The sequence below is a fragment of the Hemicordylus capensis genome, chromosome 4, assembly GCF_027244095.1.
Source record: "Hemicordylus capensis ecotype Gifberg chromosome 4, rHemCap1.1.pri, whole genome shotgun sequence".
NCBI lineage: Eukaryota > Metazoa > Chordata > Lepidosauria > Squamata > Cordylidae > Hemicordylus > Hemicordylus capensis.
Genome location: NC_069660.1, coordinates 56,334,584 through 56,346,952, shown reverse-complemented (window position 1 = coordinate 56,346,952; position 12,369 = coordinate 56,334,584). Strand labels below are relative to the sequence as shown.

Here is a 12,369-nt window from a genome sequence, read left to right as displayed (position 1 = left end):
TAATAGGAATCGAGCCTTGTTTAGGCATGGTGCTGACATCACTGGCCCAATATTTTAAACACTGTTAAAAGATCGGGAATGGAGTCCCCCCTGCTTCCCTCTAAAGCCAGAGCAATTTGCTCCCTCCCTCCATAACTGTGCTTAACAAGTATATTCTGTGGTTAAGCTTAACTAGAATTCTCAACCAGTACCAACTAAAGTCAGTACACATATATACAGTCATCCCTTGCCAACCACGGGTTTCCCAATCATGGTTTAAAGTATCCGCAACTGGGAAATTGTGGCAGGTCTCGCCAACCACAACCTGAGTATCCGCAGTTTGGTGAGATTTTAGGGCAATTTGAGGTTTGGGGTTTTTTGGTGCGTGTGGGGTTTTTGTTTTTTGTTTTTTGTTGGGTTTTTTTGCAATTTCTGAGGGTCAGGGGGTCATTCTTTTTCTATGTTTAACTGTATTTTTCAGTCTTTTCCCAACCCCGATTCCCCTATCCCCGTTTCCAATTTATTTCTATTGCTCTTCAACTGCGAATTTGCCAACCACGAGGTTTTCCCGGAATACAGAGGAGAGATCAGGCCCATTACAAATGTTCCAAACCTTAAATGGGATCAAAGGAATATATGGGATAAATGGAATTCCAGTTTTACTTTTCTATTCTTGGAAATAGATTTTGTCAGCTGTCTTTCAGATATATTATTGGGGGCATAAATGCACAGACAAGATGAAAAAGAATGTTCAGTATATAATATCTGAGGTTCTTTTGGTTGTCTTCTGTGAAGTCTGCTATTGTAATGTGGACTAGCTGGAACCTACATCACACTCTGCTTCACAATACTCTGACGTCTCTAGGACTTATTTTATTTAAAAGAGAGAAAGGTGCTGGCATGAAGTATGGTAGGAAATCATAAGTTCCTGCACAATGTGTGGAGATTCTGCACAGCTCACCAGGCACTAATTTCACCATCTAACCTTCAGGTGCAGTGAAAAAGGGAAATCTAGGATGCAAAGTGTTCTCCTGAAACTTTATATTAGCAAACCTGAACTTAGTTTATGCACCAAGGCTGGTACTCCTGTTTTGAAGCTGGGAAAGTGACTCAATTGAATAAGCAATTGCAATTGGGTCACTGCCTAGAGATGTAAATATCAGGTGGTATAAAAGTAAGTAAGTAAGTAAATAAATAAGTCTAGAATGACTATATGGAAATCAGACTGCAGGAAATCAGTCTGGGATTTTGTATGTCCGGGTCCATTTAAAAGACAAAAACAAAAAAAAGAGCAACAGGCAATAGCTGTACAAACTTGACCTTTCTCATGGGCTGGTTCCTAAAATTGAGTTCTACAGTGTAAGAACAGGCCTATCACACCACTGATCTGCTGGAGATGGTAAGAAGGGCTGAGACAAAAATAATTTGAGGGTGATAGGAGAGAACAATTGAAACTCAGTCCAAACACTCCCTCTCATCCCTCTTAGATGAATGCCATCTTAACACACATCTCTAGGTTGCAAGTCTGACTCTGACCTAAGGTTAATTTAACTAGCTTTCAGGACATTAATTGTTATTTTTGCAACACTAATTGGCAGCCAGTATAGTACCATAAATACATATCTGTCAGCAGGGGCAGAGCTATCAGGTGTTTGGAGGCATTCTAAGAATAAAGAATAAAGTTGTGCCGTCAAGTTGGTGTCAACTCCTGGCGACCACAGAGCCCTTTGTTTTTCTTTGGTAGAATACAGAAGGGGTTTACCATTGCCATCTCCCGCACAATATGAGATGATGTCTTGTGGTAGCAAGCATGACTTGTCCCATTAGCTAAGCAGGGTCTGCCCTGGTTGCATCTGAATGGGAGACTTGAGGTGTGAGCACTGCAAGATATTCCCCTCAGGGGATGAAGCCGCTCTGGGAAGAGCAGAAGGTTTCAAGTTCCCTCCCTGGCTTCTCCAAGATAGGGCTGAGAGAGATTCCTGCCTGAAACCTTGGAGAAGCTGCTGCCAGTCTGTGAAGACAATACTGAGCTAGATAGACCAACGGTCTGACTCAGTATATGGCAGTTTCCTATGTTCCTATGCCTTTCAGCATCTTCCTATATCGCTGCTGCCCGATATAGGTGTTTCCCATAAGGGAAACATACCAGCAGGGATTCAAACCGGCAACGTCTTGCTCCTTAGGCAAGTTACTGCCCTGCTGCACCATTAGTTGGCTTCTATTCTAAGAATACAAGCCTTCATTTGCCTGCCCCATCCTCCCTCCTCCTCCTGCTGATCTCTGTTGCTTGCCAGCCAGCTTATGGGCCAGTAAGAAGCTGGAAGCCCCATATATAGGGCCTTCCAGCTTCTTATATGCTTGCAAGCCAGCTGGCAAGCAGCAACAGCAGGAGTGGCAGCAAGGTGCCACCAGTGGTGAGTGAGGGGGGCATGAACAGGAGCCCCCTCTGCTCTTGCTATGCCACTGAATGTCAGGTTTGTATACTGGCAGTATTTTCTGTTGGCTAGGTCAGCAAGAGTTTATTTTTACACTACTCCCTGCCAGTGTAGTCTTTTTTTCCATTTGCACTCTTAAAATATACCTGTCATCTTTGCGTGAAATAGCAATAGCAATAGCACTTACATTTATATACCGCTCTATAGCCGGAGCTCTCTAAGCGGTTTACAATGATTTAGCATATTGCCCCCAACATTCTGGGTACTCATTTTACCGACCTCGGAAGGATGGAAGGCTGAGTCAACCTTGAGCCCCTGGTCAGGATTGAACTTGTAACCTTCTGGTTACAGGGCAGCAGTTTTACCACTGTGCCACCAGGGGCTCTGGAATACACATTTCTTTGAATGTGTTACACTACCCTAACCACCGTCCCACTTATGATTGCTATGGTATTTGCTGAGACCTGCAGCTCAAACTGGGTGAGTGGTTTTCTTTGTCATGTGCAGTGGGCAGTAGTGTGGTTAGCAGATATGGGCCAAGGTTGACACAGAAAGTATTTCAACCAGGATGTGGTTTGCAGATCTTGGCTATTAATCTCTCAGCTATTAGGACTTGCGCATTTTACCAAAAATGGCTGTGTGTGAGACTGTTACAATCAAATAAATAAATAAAGCAAATTAACCTTTCATCTAGCATATCTGAGTGATAACACAACAGCCCAAACAAATAACAAACTTGAGAGCTATTTGGGGCATGTCTGTACAGGAGGCTCCTGCATACTGTATGTGCTTCAGTTTTTGTTACCAAAAGAAAGGGCATGAGAGGTGGTCTCACCAGGAGATGGAATCACATGGCTCTGTAATCACCCCCTGCTTACAGTGTGGTAGGACAAGGGAGCAGTTGGAGCTGAAAAATAGTAGGGGTTCAATGGACATCAGAACACTGTCTCCAGAAAACAGCCCATGCAGCGATATTTGAGTTGGGTTCATTCCCAGAAGCAGAAGTGAAATATTAGTGCATTTCTTTTGCGTATGTTTTGTTAAGGACCTGTTTCCTAGCCCATGCTATTATCATTTTTCAACATCCAGTCAGAGCAATGAACTGCATGCAGAATGAACATTGTTGCACTAGCGCAAGAAGATGGCTTAGTTGTGCTAAAAAGTGGGATTTCCAGAACAGAGCTTTAGCTCGACTGTAAAAGTTCGCATTAAAACAAACAAGATGTGCCCAACTGCAAGCAGGCTACCACTGGTGCAACACTAGCCTGGAACAGTCTGAGTGCAACTTGAGAATGCAACAGCTTTGTATTAGTACACTGTCCTCCCATTACTATTGTTGGCAAGTGCTATTAATGTTCTGCAGGAACATATGAAAACAAAGAATGCACTTGACTACAGTTGCCACCTAGTGAGTTTTGACAAACCCACCTGATTTTGCAATTACACTAGAACTAGTTATACACATAGGCGAAACTAGGGTGGGGCAGCCAGGGCATGTGCCCTAGGTGGCACTTAGGAGGGTGACGGTGCCATGCTGCCCCCACCCCCTCCCCAATTCACAGATTTTTTAAAAATTAAGATTTTTTTTAACCTGTAGCCCCTTTAGGGGGCTTTCTAAAGGCCGTGGGCGTGGTGGTCTGCAAAGGTTCTCCCTCACCCCGCTGGCCTCTCAGATCACCGTCGCAGCCCATCCTGGGCTGATTTTCAGACCTGTTTGGGCCTAGAAAGATCAGTGCGGTGGCCATTTTGGAGGTCCCGCACATGCTCAAAGGGCCTCTGCGAGGCCTGGCAAGGCATAGGACCTCGCAGGGACCATTTGAGCATGTGTGACAGCCATTTTTTAAATTTAAAAAAAGGCTGCTGAAAACAAGAATAGCCACCACACATGCTCAAAGAACCTCTGCAAGACCAAAGTCTAAATTTTTCCCTGATCTAGGAAGTCAGAAGAATGCAAAGTTGTTGGCAAGGGACCCGAGCATTTAAAAAACAGATATAAATGGCACAAAAGTAAGGGGACAAAACATCCCTTAAAAAGACAATGTTGGTTTAATACCTTGTAAGCTGGCAAAACTGAAGGGTGGAGTGGGGAGAGGGAAGGAATAAAATGGAAATATTCACTCACATACTGTTTAATTCTCTATATACAGAGCTCTATCTTTATCTGCATATTTGTCAAGCAATCTGATTATAAGGTTTGTGGGATTTCAAACTTGGAAAGTGCCTGCCTTTAACTTGTGTGGTGCTTTAAAAAAGAAAAGAAAAACTGTTGTAAGAATTCACACCCAGAAATGTTGCATTTGCAATGTATTGCCATCCTTGTGTTGTGCAGTCTTACCATACTGAGAAATGGCTTGTAATGCTATGAAGGTGGCTGGTGTCCTCCATCCAATATCACAGATCATATGCTCTTACTACTTTAGTATCTGTCACAGCAACAGATAGGAAATTGAATATGTGTGCAATAGAATTGGGTTTTTTGTTTTGTTTTTACTTTTAGACCCAGGAACTTGAGGGGATGGGGCAGGGGCAACCTTTTACCAAACCTTTGCGGTGTGGCAGAGAAAGAAAATTGGTGATGGTAGTGCAGGGTAGATTATTGTTATAAATTCCTTCTCTCTCTCTCTCTCACACACACACACACACACTCACACACACACACCATTTTTCTGATTCAAATATCACACTGTTTTGCTGTTCTGTGGCTAGTTGCAGCTTCCACCTTCTTCCTGATCAGGCTGCTGGATCCAAGCCTATTGTAAGCTGCCGGATAACTTCAGATTGTTTGGGGCCCCTAGGATTTCCCGTTGCAACCATCTCCCTTTAAGGCAAAAGCTGTTTGGACAGGAAAAAAACCCATCCCTGAATGTCTTGGAGGCAGCAACCTGTAGTGAGGTGTGCTGAGGTGGCAGAGCATTTGCTAAAGAGAGCTTTCACTGCTTAGCTTAGAATGTGCATGCAAGGAGGAGTTGGATATATTGCACTATTGTGGCCTATTTCCATCCCCTAAACCTGGGTTTCAGCATTAAGCATGATGAATGAAGCCTTTTGATGCACTTCCTGTTTGGTGTTACTAGGGAAGCCATTACTGAAAGCAAAGTTTCTAAATTTGCAGCCAGATACAACATGAACACTTACCTCCATGACAACAGTATTGGAATGATTGGAGAGCACCTCAATTTGCCTTTTGAAAAGCTCAATCACAGCATCGTAAACCAACTTATATTGTTCCTGGGAAATGAGACAAATGAATCTGGATGGAGATATGCCACGTTTTTCTATTTGTTCCTTTCTTCATAGGCCTGGATTGTCCGACACAGTAAAGATCTGATATGCTGAAAATTCTGGTACATGAGCTAATGGGCAGTGGTTATTCCTCCAAAGTTTAGGTCAGGGAAGTAAGTTTAATAATCAGATATGACTGTGTTTTATGCTGTGCTTTGGCAAAGGAGAAGAAGAAATTGGAGTTTCTGAACTCCTCCATTTCCTGGGTAGTAACTTTTTAATGAATAAAAGATCCCAAGAGGATATCTGGGTACAGGCTTATTTCAGTGGCCTCATCTACAGAATTGTTCCAATCTAGATTTAATGTGGGTTTAATATGTGTTATAAAATGACCATTAATAAATGAAAACGCATACCCTTCCCTCCTTTTGTGAAAAATACACCTAAAGGGGGCAAAATTGGTTTCTGTATTGAGTTGTCTGAGCTTTATTTTCAGGTCTTATATGCTGCCTTGTGCCACAATTACAGAGTACTGATCTTCTTAACTAGCTAAATGAATAAGATGCTTCTGTAAGCCTGGTTCACACAATCAGTTGAATCTAGGGTTAATGTGTATTGTGAACAATAGCATGATTGTGTGAACCCACACCAAGGTGGTTTATGGCCTGTAATGAATCTGGATTACTGCCTTGGCATAGCTTTACACAATCAAACTATTGTTGGCAACCCACCTAGATTTGAATGATTGTGTGAACCAGGCCCTGGGGCAAATAAAGAAATCCCTCCCACCCCTGAGCTCTCTAACAGTTTCATCATGCAATGTGAGTGAATTTCAGTAACCCCATCTTCCCTCTGCTGTCCCACAAAATGTGTCCCTGATGGTTGTGGGACCCTCAGAGATATATTTTTAGGAGGTACAGGTGGCTGCAGAGAAAAGGGAGGATCACTGAAAATTATTCCCCCTCCCTTGCATAATGAAAAATGTTCTTCTGTAAGTGTGATTTTATTATGGAAGTTAGCCGTTTGTATTAATAAAATAATATCCAACAATCAGAATTTTCAGAACTTACCTGAGTTTGTACTATTAAAGGCCTTTGTGTGCGCATTTCCTGAATCAGATTAAAAATGTTGAAGTTCATTGGAAGAATCTTAGGATGAAAAGAAATACAAAGAACAATTGGTGGTGTAGCCCAGACTCATGGCAATGCATCTCATACTTGGATTCATAGTTCCTACAAGAAGCTCCACTAGTTGAATCATTCCTCCCTCATATTAATCCCACTCTGGTGAAAAAATGTTCTTTTCTTAAACAAGAGCATTGAAAGTTGAAAATTCTTATAGTGTGAAGTGAAAAGTAAACACTGGTAGGTGGATCCTTGCAGAGATCTAGATAGCTGACACACAGGTACGTAGAAGAAAGACTATTGAGCCAACACTTCATAGGCAAACACTTACCCCATCTTTTAGCAAGGTCCATGTATAGTCAATGGCACAGATGACTCCTGTTCTTCCACAGCCAGCACTGAAAGGGAGGCATGAGGAATTGTGGCAAAAAGCAATTTGTATTTACATTTATCATAATCTAGTATCTTTTCTCTACTATGTTAATGGAATCACATTCACACTTCTCTGAAAATTCCTTTGTCTGTCCCTCATTTGCATTGGTTGACTATACAACCAAGTTTCCCCACTTAATCACAATTCTCTCCTTGATCATCAGCATTTGTCTCAGCCATTGACATCACAATAATTTATTCTTAAGTTGCATAAAACAGAAACAACCCACAGCACTGCATGAAACACCATATAATAAATGTCACATATCCTGCTTATGGCTCACCAAGCAATTTTTGTCATCATTTCATGGCTGCCAAGGAAAATGCAGCTACTGTTCAAGTGATGTCTTAGAATTTTTCCTTACACAGATAACCACATTTCTGCTGATCTGACATCTTGCCTGTTTCTTCAGTAATGAGCAAACTCTTCTTGATCCCATCTATATAATTAATTCTCTTAGCCAGTGTGTGTCCAGGATTTGGCAGTGGAACTCTCGCGACACACTGAGAGAGTTCCGGTGGAGTGAGGAGGAGAGGGGGAAGAAAGTGCAGGCCAGCTGGCTGGTCGGCTGGCAGGGGGAGGGCGGGGGAAAGAGAAAAGCGGCAGGGGTGGGCAGGGGGAGGAGAGAAATGCGGTGGTGGTGGGCGAAGTGGGGGGAAAGAAAAGCGGTGGCAGGCGGACAGCTGGGAGAAAAAAATGGCGGCAGGGCCCTACTTGGCAGCCCGCCGAGGCTCTGTGGGTGGGGGGAGGAACGGGAGGGGAGGAGGGCTGGAGAGCGAGGGCCAGAGGGAGGGGGAAAAGAGGGGAGACAGGGCAGGTGGAAGAGGGAGGGGGAAACAGCCGGCGCACAGATGCTCTGTGCAGGGGTCAGCTTGTTTGTAGTATTTCCTCCCAAGATTGTTCTTCATTTTGGCTATGTTCCCTCCTGCACTTAGAATACTAAAATGTTCAAAGAAAGGAATGATGGGAGCAGCTAACACTTCCCAAGTGCAAAAACTGGAGTTAGCTTTTTTTAAAAACTTATACAAAGATGTAGTCCATGCAAAATAGAAGGTTGAGATCAACTCTTATTTTTATTTTTGCTTCATATGCTGAACTCACTTCATTTCTTGCTTTGAACTGAGTGGTATTTAATGTTTTGACCTTACTATTTGAATTGTGTATATTTGTCAGCAAAAGCTAACAAAATATATTGTTACCACCTTAAGGTCTGAGTAATATGTCCTAAAATGATGCCTGGTTAAGAACTGGGATTCGATAAGAGGAGAAAATGTTCCATAGTGGCTTAGGGGGAGTGCTGTCCAAAGGCTATGCTATAGTTTAAAAATAATAATAATACTACATTGGTTGTCCTACTTCAAATCTAAGCACAGCAATGTTGGTTGCCCTCACCAAGAGCAACCATGATTGAACTCCCTCACACAATCACTTCCCAATCGTTTTCACCACACAGACGGCTGGAAATCAGTGCCTCTTTATCCCTCCACCATCTGACATTCAATGGCATAACTACGATCATCAGAACTAGCCCACTGTTGACCTCAGCCACCACATGAGCACATGATGCTAGTGTATACCAGCCCTCAGGCTAGAAAAGTGAGGCAGAGCAGTTCTGTTCCATTGGAATTAAAGGAGGGCCATCTCTACTGACAGCTAAATTGTTAGAGATGGAGTTCCAGTGACATCGATGTTTTGCACCGACTATCCCAATGAGCACTAGGGGCATTGGGAGTAGAGATAGTGAGGGTCTCTTTACCTGTCCCTGCTTGCCGCTACTCTGTGACCCCTGCTTTGATTCCTCAGGTACTTCCTGAGTTGAGATAGTCCTCTTCCTTTTCTCCTAGAGAGAAGATGAAAACATCTCTCTCTCTCCCTACTTATTCATTATGTAGCTATTAGATAGGATTAGGACTTTCCCATCCTAATGTATTTCACCAATAAACTAGTTAAGTAATTTAGACTCTCCACTGATCTCCATGCATGTTCCTTAAATAGCTGCAACAACTAGACTCCACACTCGCTAAACTGGATTGGAAGCTTTCCTTATCACTCTGCTAAGAATAGTTTGCACTTTCCCCAAATGGAAAGGGAAATAATCATAAAACCCCAACATAAATAACCTCACCTGCAGTGTATACAGACAGGTACATTGCTGTGTGCTTGGTAGCTACGCATCTCACTTATGAGCTGAAGAATCGGGTCGATAGAGGAGGGTACATCATGGTCTGGCCAGTTTTTATAATGAAAGTGGTAGACAGTCCTGATTTCCTGTAAAGGCACCAAAAGGGAGGATGCTTTATTTTAAACAACTTTGGTTCTGAATTATGCAATTCCTGTTCAACAGTGGTGGTTAGTTGAAGTAAGAGGGGAGAGAAAGACTGAACATTGCATGTAACTATTCAAGAATGGGAAGTTACACAACTTCACATAGACATTTTCATTGGGAAAGGCAATTCAAATTGTTGCTGTATGTAGTTTCCAAGCCAATATCCTTACCATTCACATGCTGATAGACTAGGGGCACATCTTGACCACAGAGGAATCCCACTGAATTCCACTAGGCACATATGGCTGTCCATGATTTGAATCAGCAGGAGGCTTTTCACACAGGGCTTTTATTTTGAATCCACTCCTGATTGGAGTGTGCCAATCCACATATTAGCTGGTACCGGAGGTCCCTGTGGGCTATCAGGAACCAGGACAGACAGGACTCCCCACCCCCTGAATGGAGGTTGCAAATTCTGGCTTAGCCTGAAGTATGTCCAGTTTTTAAAAATCCTCTAGTTTCAGAGGCTTGGGGGGGGGGGGGTTTAAACCTGGGACTTTTGTTTTACCCCGCAGTTTTCTGTGTTATGTTTGGGGTGGTCATGCCAGTAAATCAGCATTTTTCAAAACTCAATGAAAGGGGGTTTGACAACTGTTTTGGATATGGTCTGCTCTAAATGTTTTACAGTTGTAAGCACTGGTGTGTGTGTATAGTTGTTGCAGACTGGCTGATACTCTTAAGGGAAGAGGAGAAGGGAAAAATTCCTGAGTTAAACACAAGCACAGACTGCAAAATGTGTGTCTTGCTATGTTTTACATAGGCTTTAGATATGCAGAATGGATGTAACCTGAACCCTTTGTTGTCTAAGCAGATTCTATTAGGTGTTTGTGTGTGTGTGTGGGGGGTAAACATTATGTGTGCAGGCAGTCACTCACAAAAGCAAGGGTTACGCATCCTACTGTTTGATCCAGCTTTTTCACAACCTGTTATGCTGGTCTTGTGCTCGTAGCTGTCAAACTATTTTTTAAAAGCTCTTGCCTCTTCCTCTGTGGTGTGATTTCTGACTGGTTGGACTCTGACCAGGTAGGTGTGAATATACAGGAAAAAGATCTGCCAGGGAGTGTGGGGAGGAACCGACAGCTTTGTGAACTGTCAATTTAATCCCCCAAGTAAACATCTTGTGAATCTGCTGCGAAGCAGATTTGCTCTTCAGATACTCAGAGGCATAAAGCCATGTGTGAATAATCTCGGGGGGGGGGCTCTTGTGGGTCCTGAGGCCATCTGAGGTTCAGTTATTGAGGATGCATGAAAGGGCTTACTTGGCTGTCACATCTAGGCTTTGAAATTCTCTGCCCTGGAATACTCTGCCCTGAAATTCTCTGCCATCTGGTTCCTTCCTTGATGATATTCTATTATCTGCTGGATATTTGCTCTCTTTCCTTGTCTGGTTTCTATGTTTTCTGTGTTAGACTGTTTTGACCTGCTGCCTTGTGTCCATTTTTGCTGCTGTTTTAAACAGTTGTTGAAGTGGAAAATCAGGATATAATTATCAATTATAAACACATGAACCTGACATGCTGAGTTGACCATTGGTTCATTTAGCTCAGTATTGCCTACAGTGACTGAGAGCAGCTCTCCAGAGTTTGACACAGGGGTCGCTCCCAACTATCCCTGAGATGCAATTGAACCTAGGATGCAAAGCAGGTGTTCTGCCACTGAGCTATATCCCTCCCCAGTAATAGTAATGATGCATATATGGGTATAGGATCTTTGCATAAGAAGATCTTGGTTACAATGATCACTTCTTCTTCTGGTTTCTGCCAGGATGTGAGTTCTTGGAGCTATAATATACTGGCATGCATGTTTCCCCCCTCTTTTACAATTCTGTGCTAGAACCATAAAAAAAATTAACAGAATTGTGCTGGTCAGTAATAGAAGCACAAACTGCTTTTTCCATTTGGAATGCACACAGCAAACCCATCACATAGTTGCCTGGACTATTTCATACTTACACTGTCATTCACTTTCACTTTCAGAGTGTGTATCACATATTCATTTCTCTTCGCTTCCGCCTCCTACAGAAGAAACAAATCAGGATGATATTTTTTGCAGATAAACAGCAATCATTTCCCTTAAGGAGAAGACAGACTATTAACTAATTCATCAGGAAATGGGCAGTGGGGGTCATGTACTCACACAAAAAATAGAGAAAGGGCCCAACTGGAGGGGGGATTCATCCACATCCACCCAGTATCGCTCACATTTTTTCTGTTGGAAAAAGCAGAAATAAACGGTGGCTATCTGCCTCTCATATCTTTCCCCAGGGAAACAATTGATTTTCACTTCAGACATAAGTAACACAACATGTTTACCTGAACCCAGGATTAGGTTTTTCCCAAGTTCTTTGATGTTAGAAACTGGGGGGTTGACTTAAACCCATAGTCCTGTTCCTTCCAGGTAAATACAGGTGTAAGCTGTATTTAACCTTTTTTTTTTTAAGGGGATCATCTTAAATTCAAGAGTCATCTTCTATTTGAGTAAATACAGTATTTCATTGCATTGATTAAAGGGATACTATGGCTATTTTCCAAAGCAACATATGACCTGTTTTATTTGTTTGTGATTCTTACATGAGATGGACTCCTCAAGCTTGAAAATAGAGCAGTTCACACTATCACAAAGAGAATAGGAGAAGCCTCCTACCGTTGTTCAGGAGTTGTGTGCACTCCTGAAACTTGATAGTCAGTTAAAAACAAGGTTGGAGGCACTGTCCATGATCATGTGATAAGCAGCAGGTGGGTTGGAGGGCCTCCAGCTGTGATGAATGAGGTAGGATAAAAAGCCCTCTAACCCAGCTGTTGCTTAGCACACAATCATGGACAGTGCCTCCAACCTTGTTTTTAACTGAAA

At 42.7% G+C, this 12,369-nt stretch overlaps 1 protein-coding gene across 2 annotated transcripts in view; it reads right to left on the bottom strand.

Annotated features, from left to right (window-relative positions):
- The window catches only part of PTPN22 (protein tyrosine phosphatase non-receptor type 22), a 72,531-nt gene that overhangs the window by 29,725 nt on the left and 30,437 nt on the right, over positions 1–12,369 (bottom strand). For both annotated transcript variants that reach the window (XM_053246738.1, XM_053246737.1), the window contains 6 exons: positions 11,656–11,727; positions 11,472–11,534; positions 9,319–9,461; positions 7,092–7,158; positions 6,707–6,784; positions 5,550–5,642 (listed from right to left, as the gene is read on the bottom strand). In XM_053246738.1, coding sequence (XP_053102713.1) covers positions 5,550–5,642; positions 6,707–6,784; positions 7,092–7,158; positions 9,319–9,461; positions 11,472–11,534; positions 11,656–11,727 — 516 coding nt within the window. The remainder of the gene's footprint in view (positions 1–5,549; positions 5,643–6,706; positions 6,785–7,091; positions 7,159–9,318; positions 9,462–11,471; positions 11,535–11,655; positions 11,728–12,369) is intronic.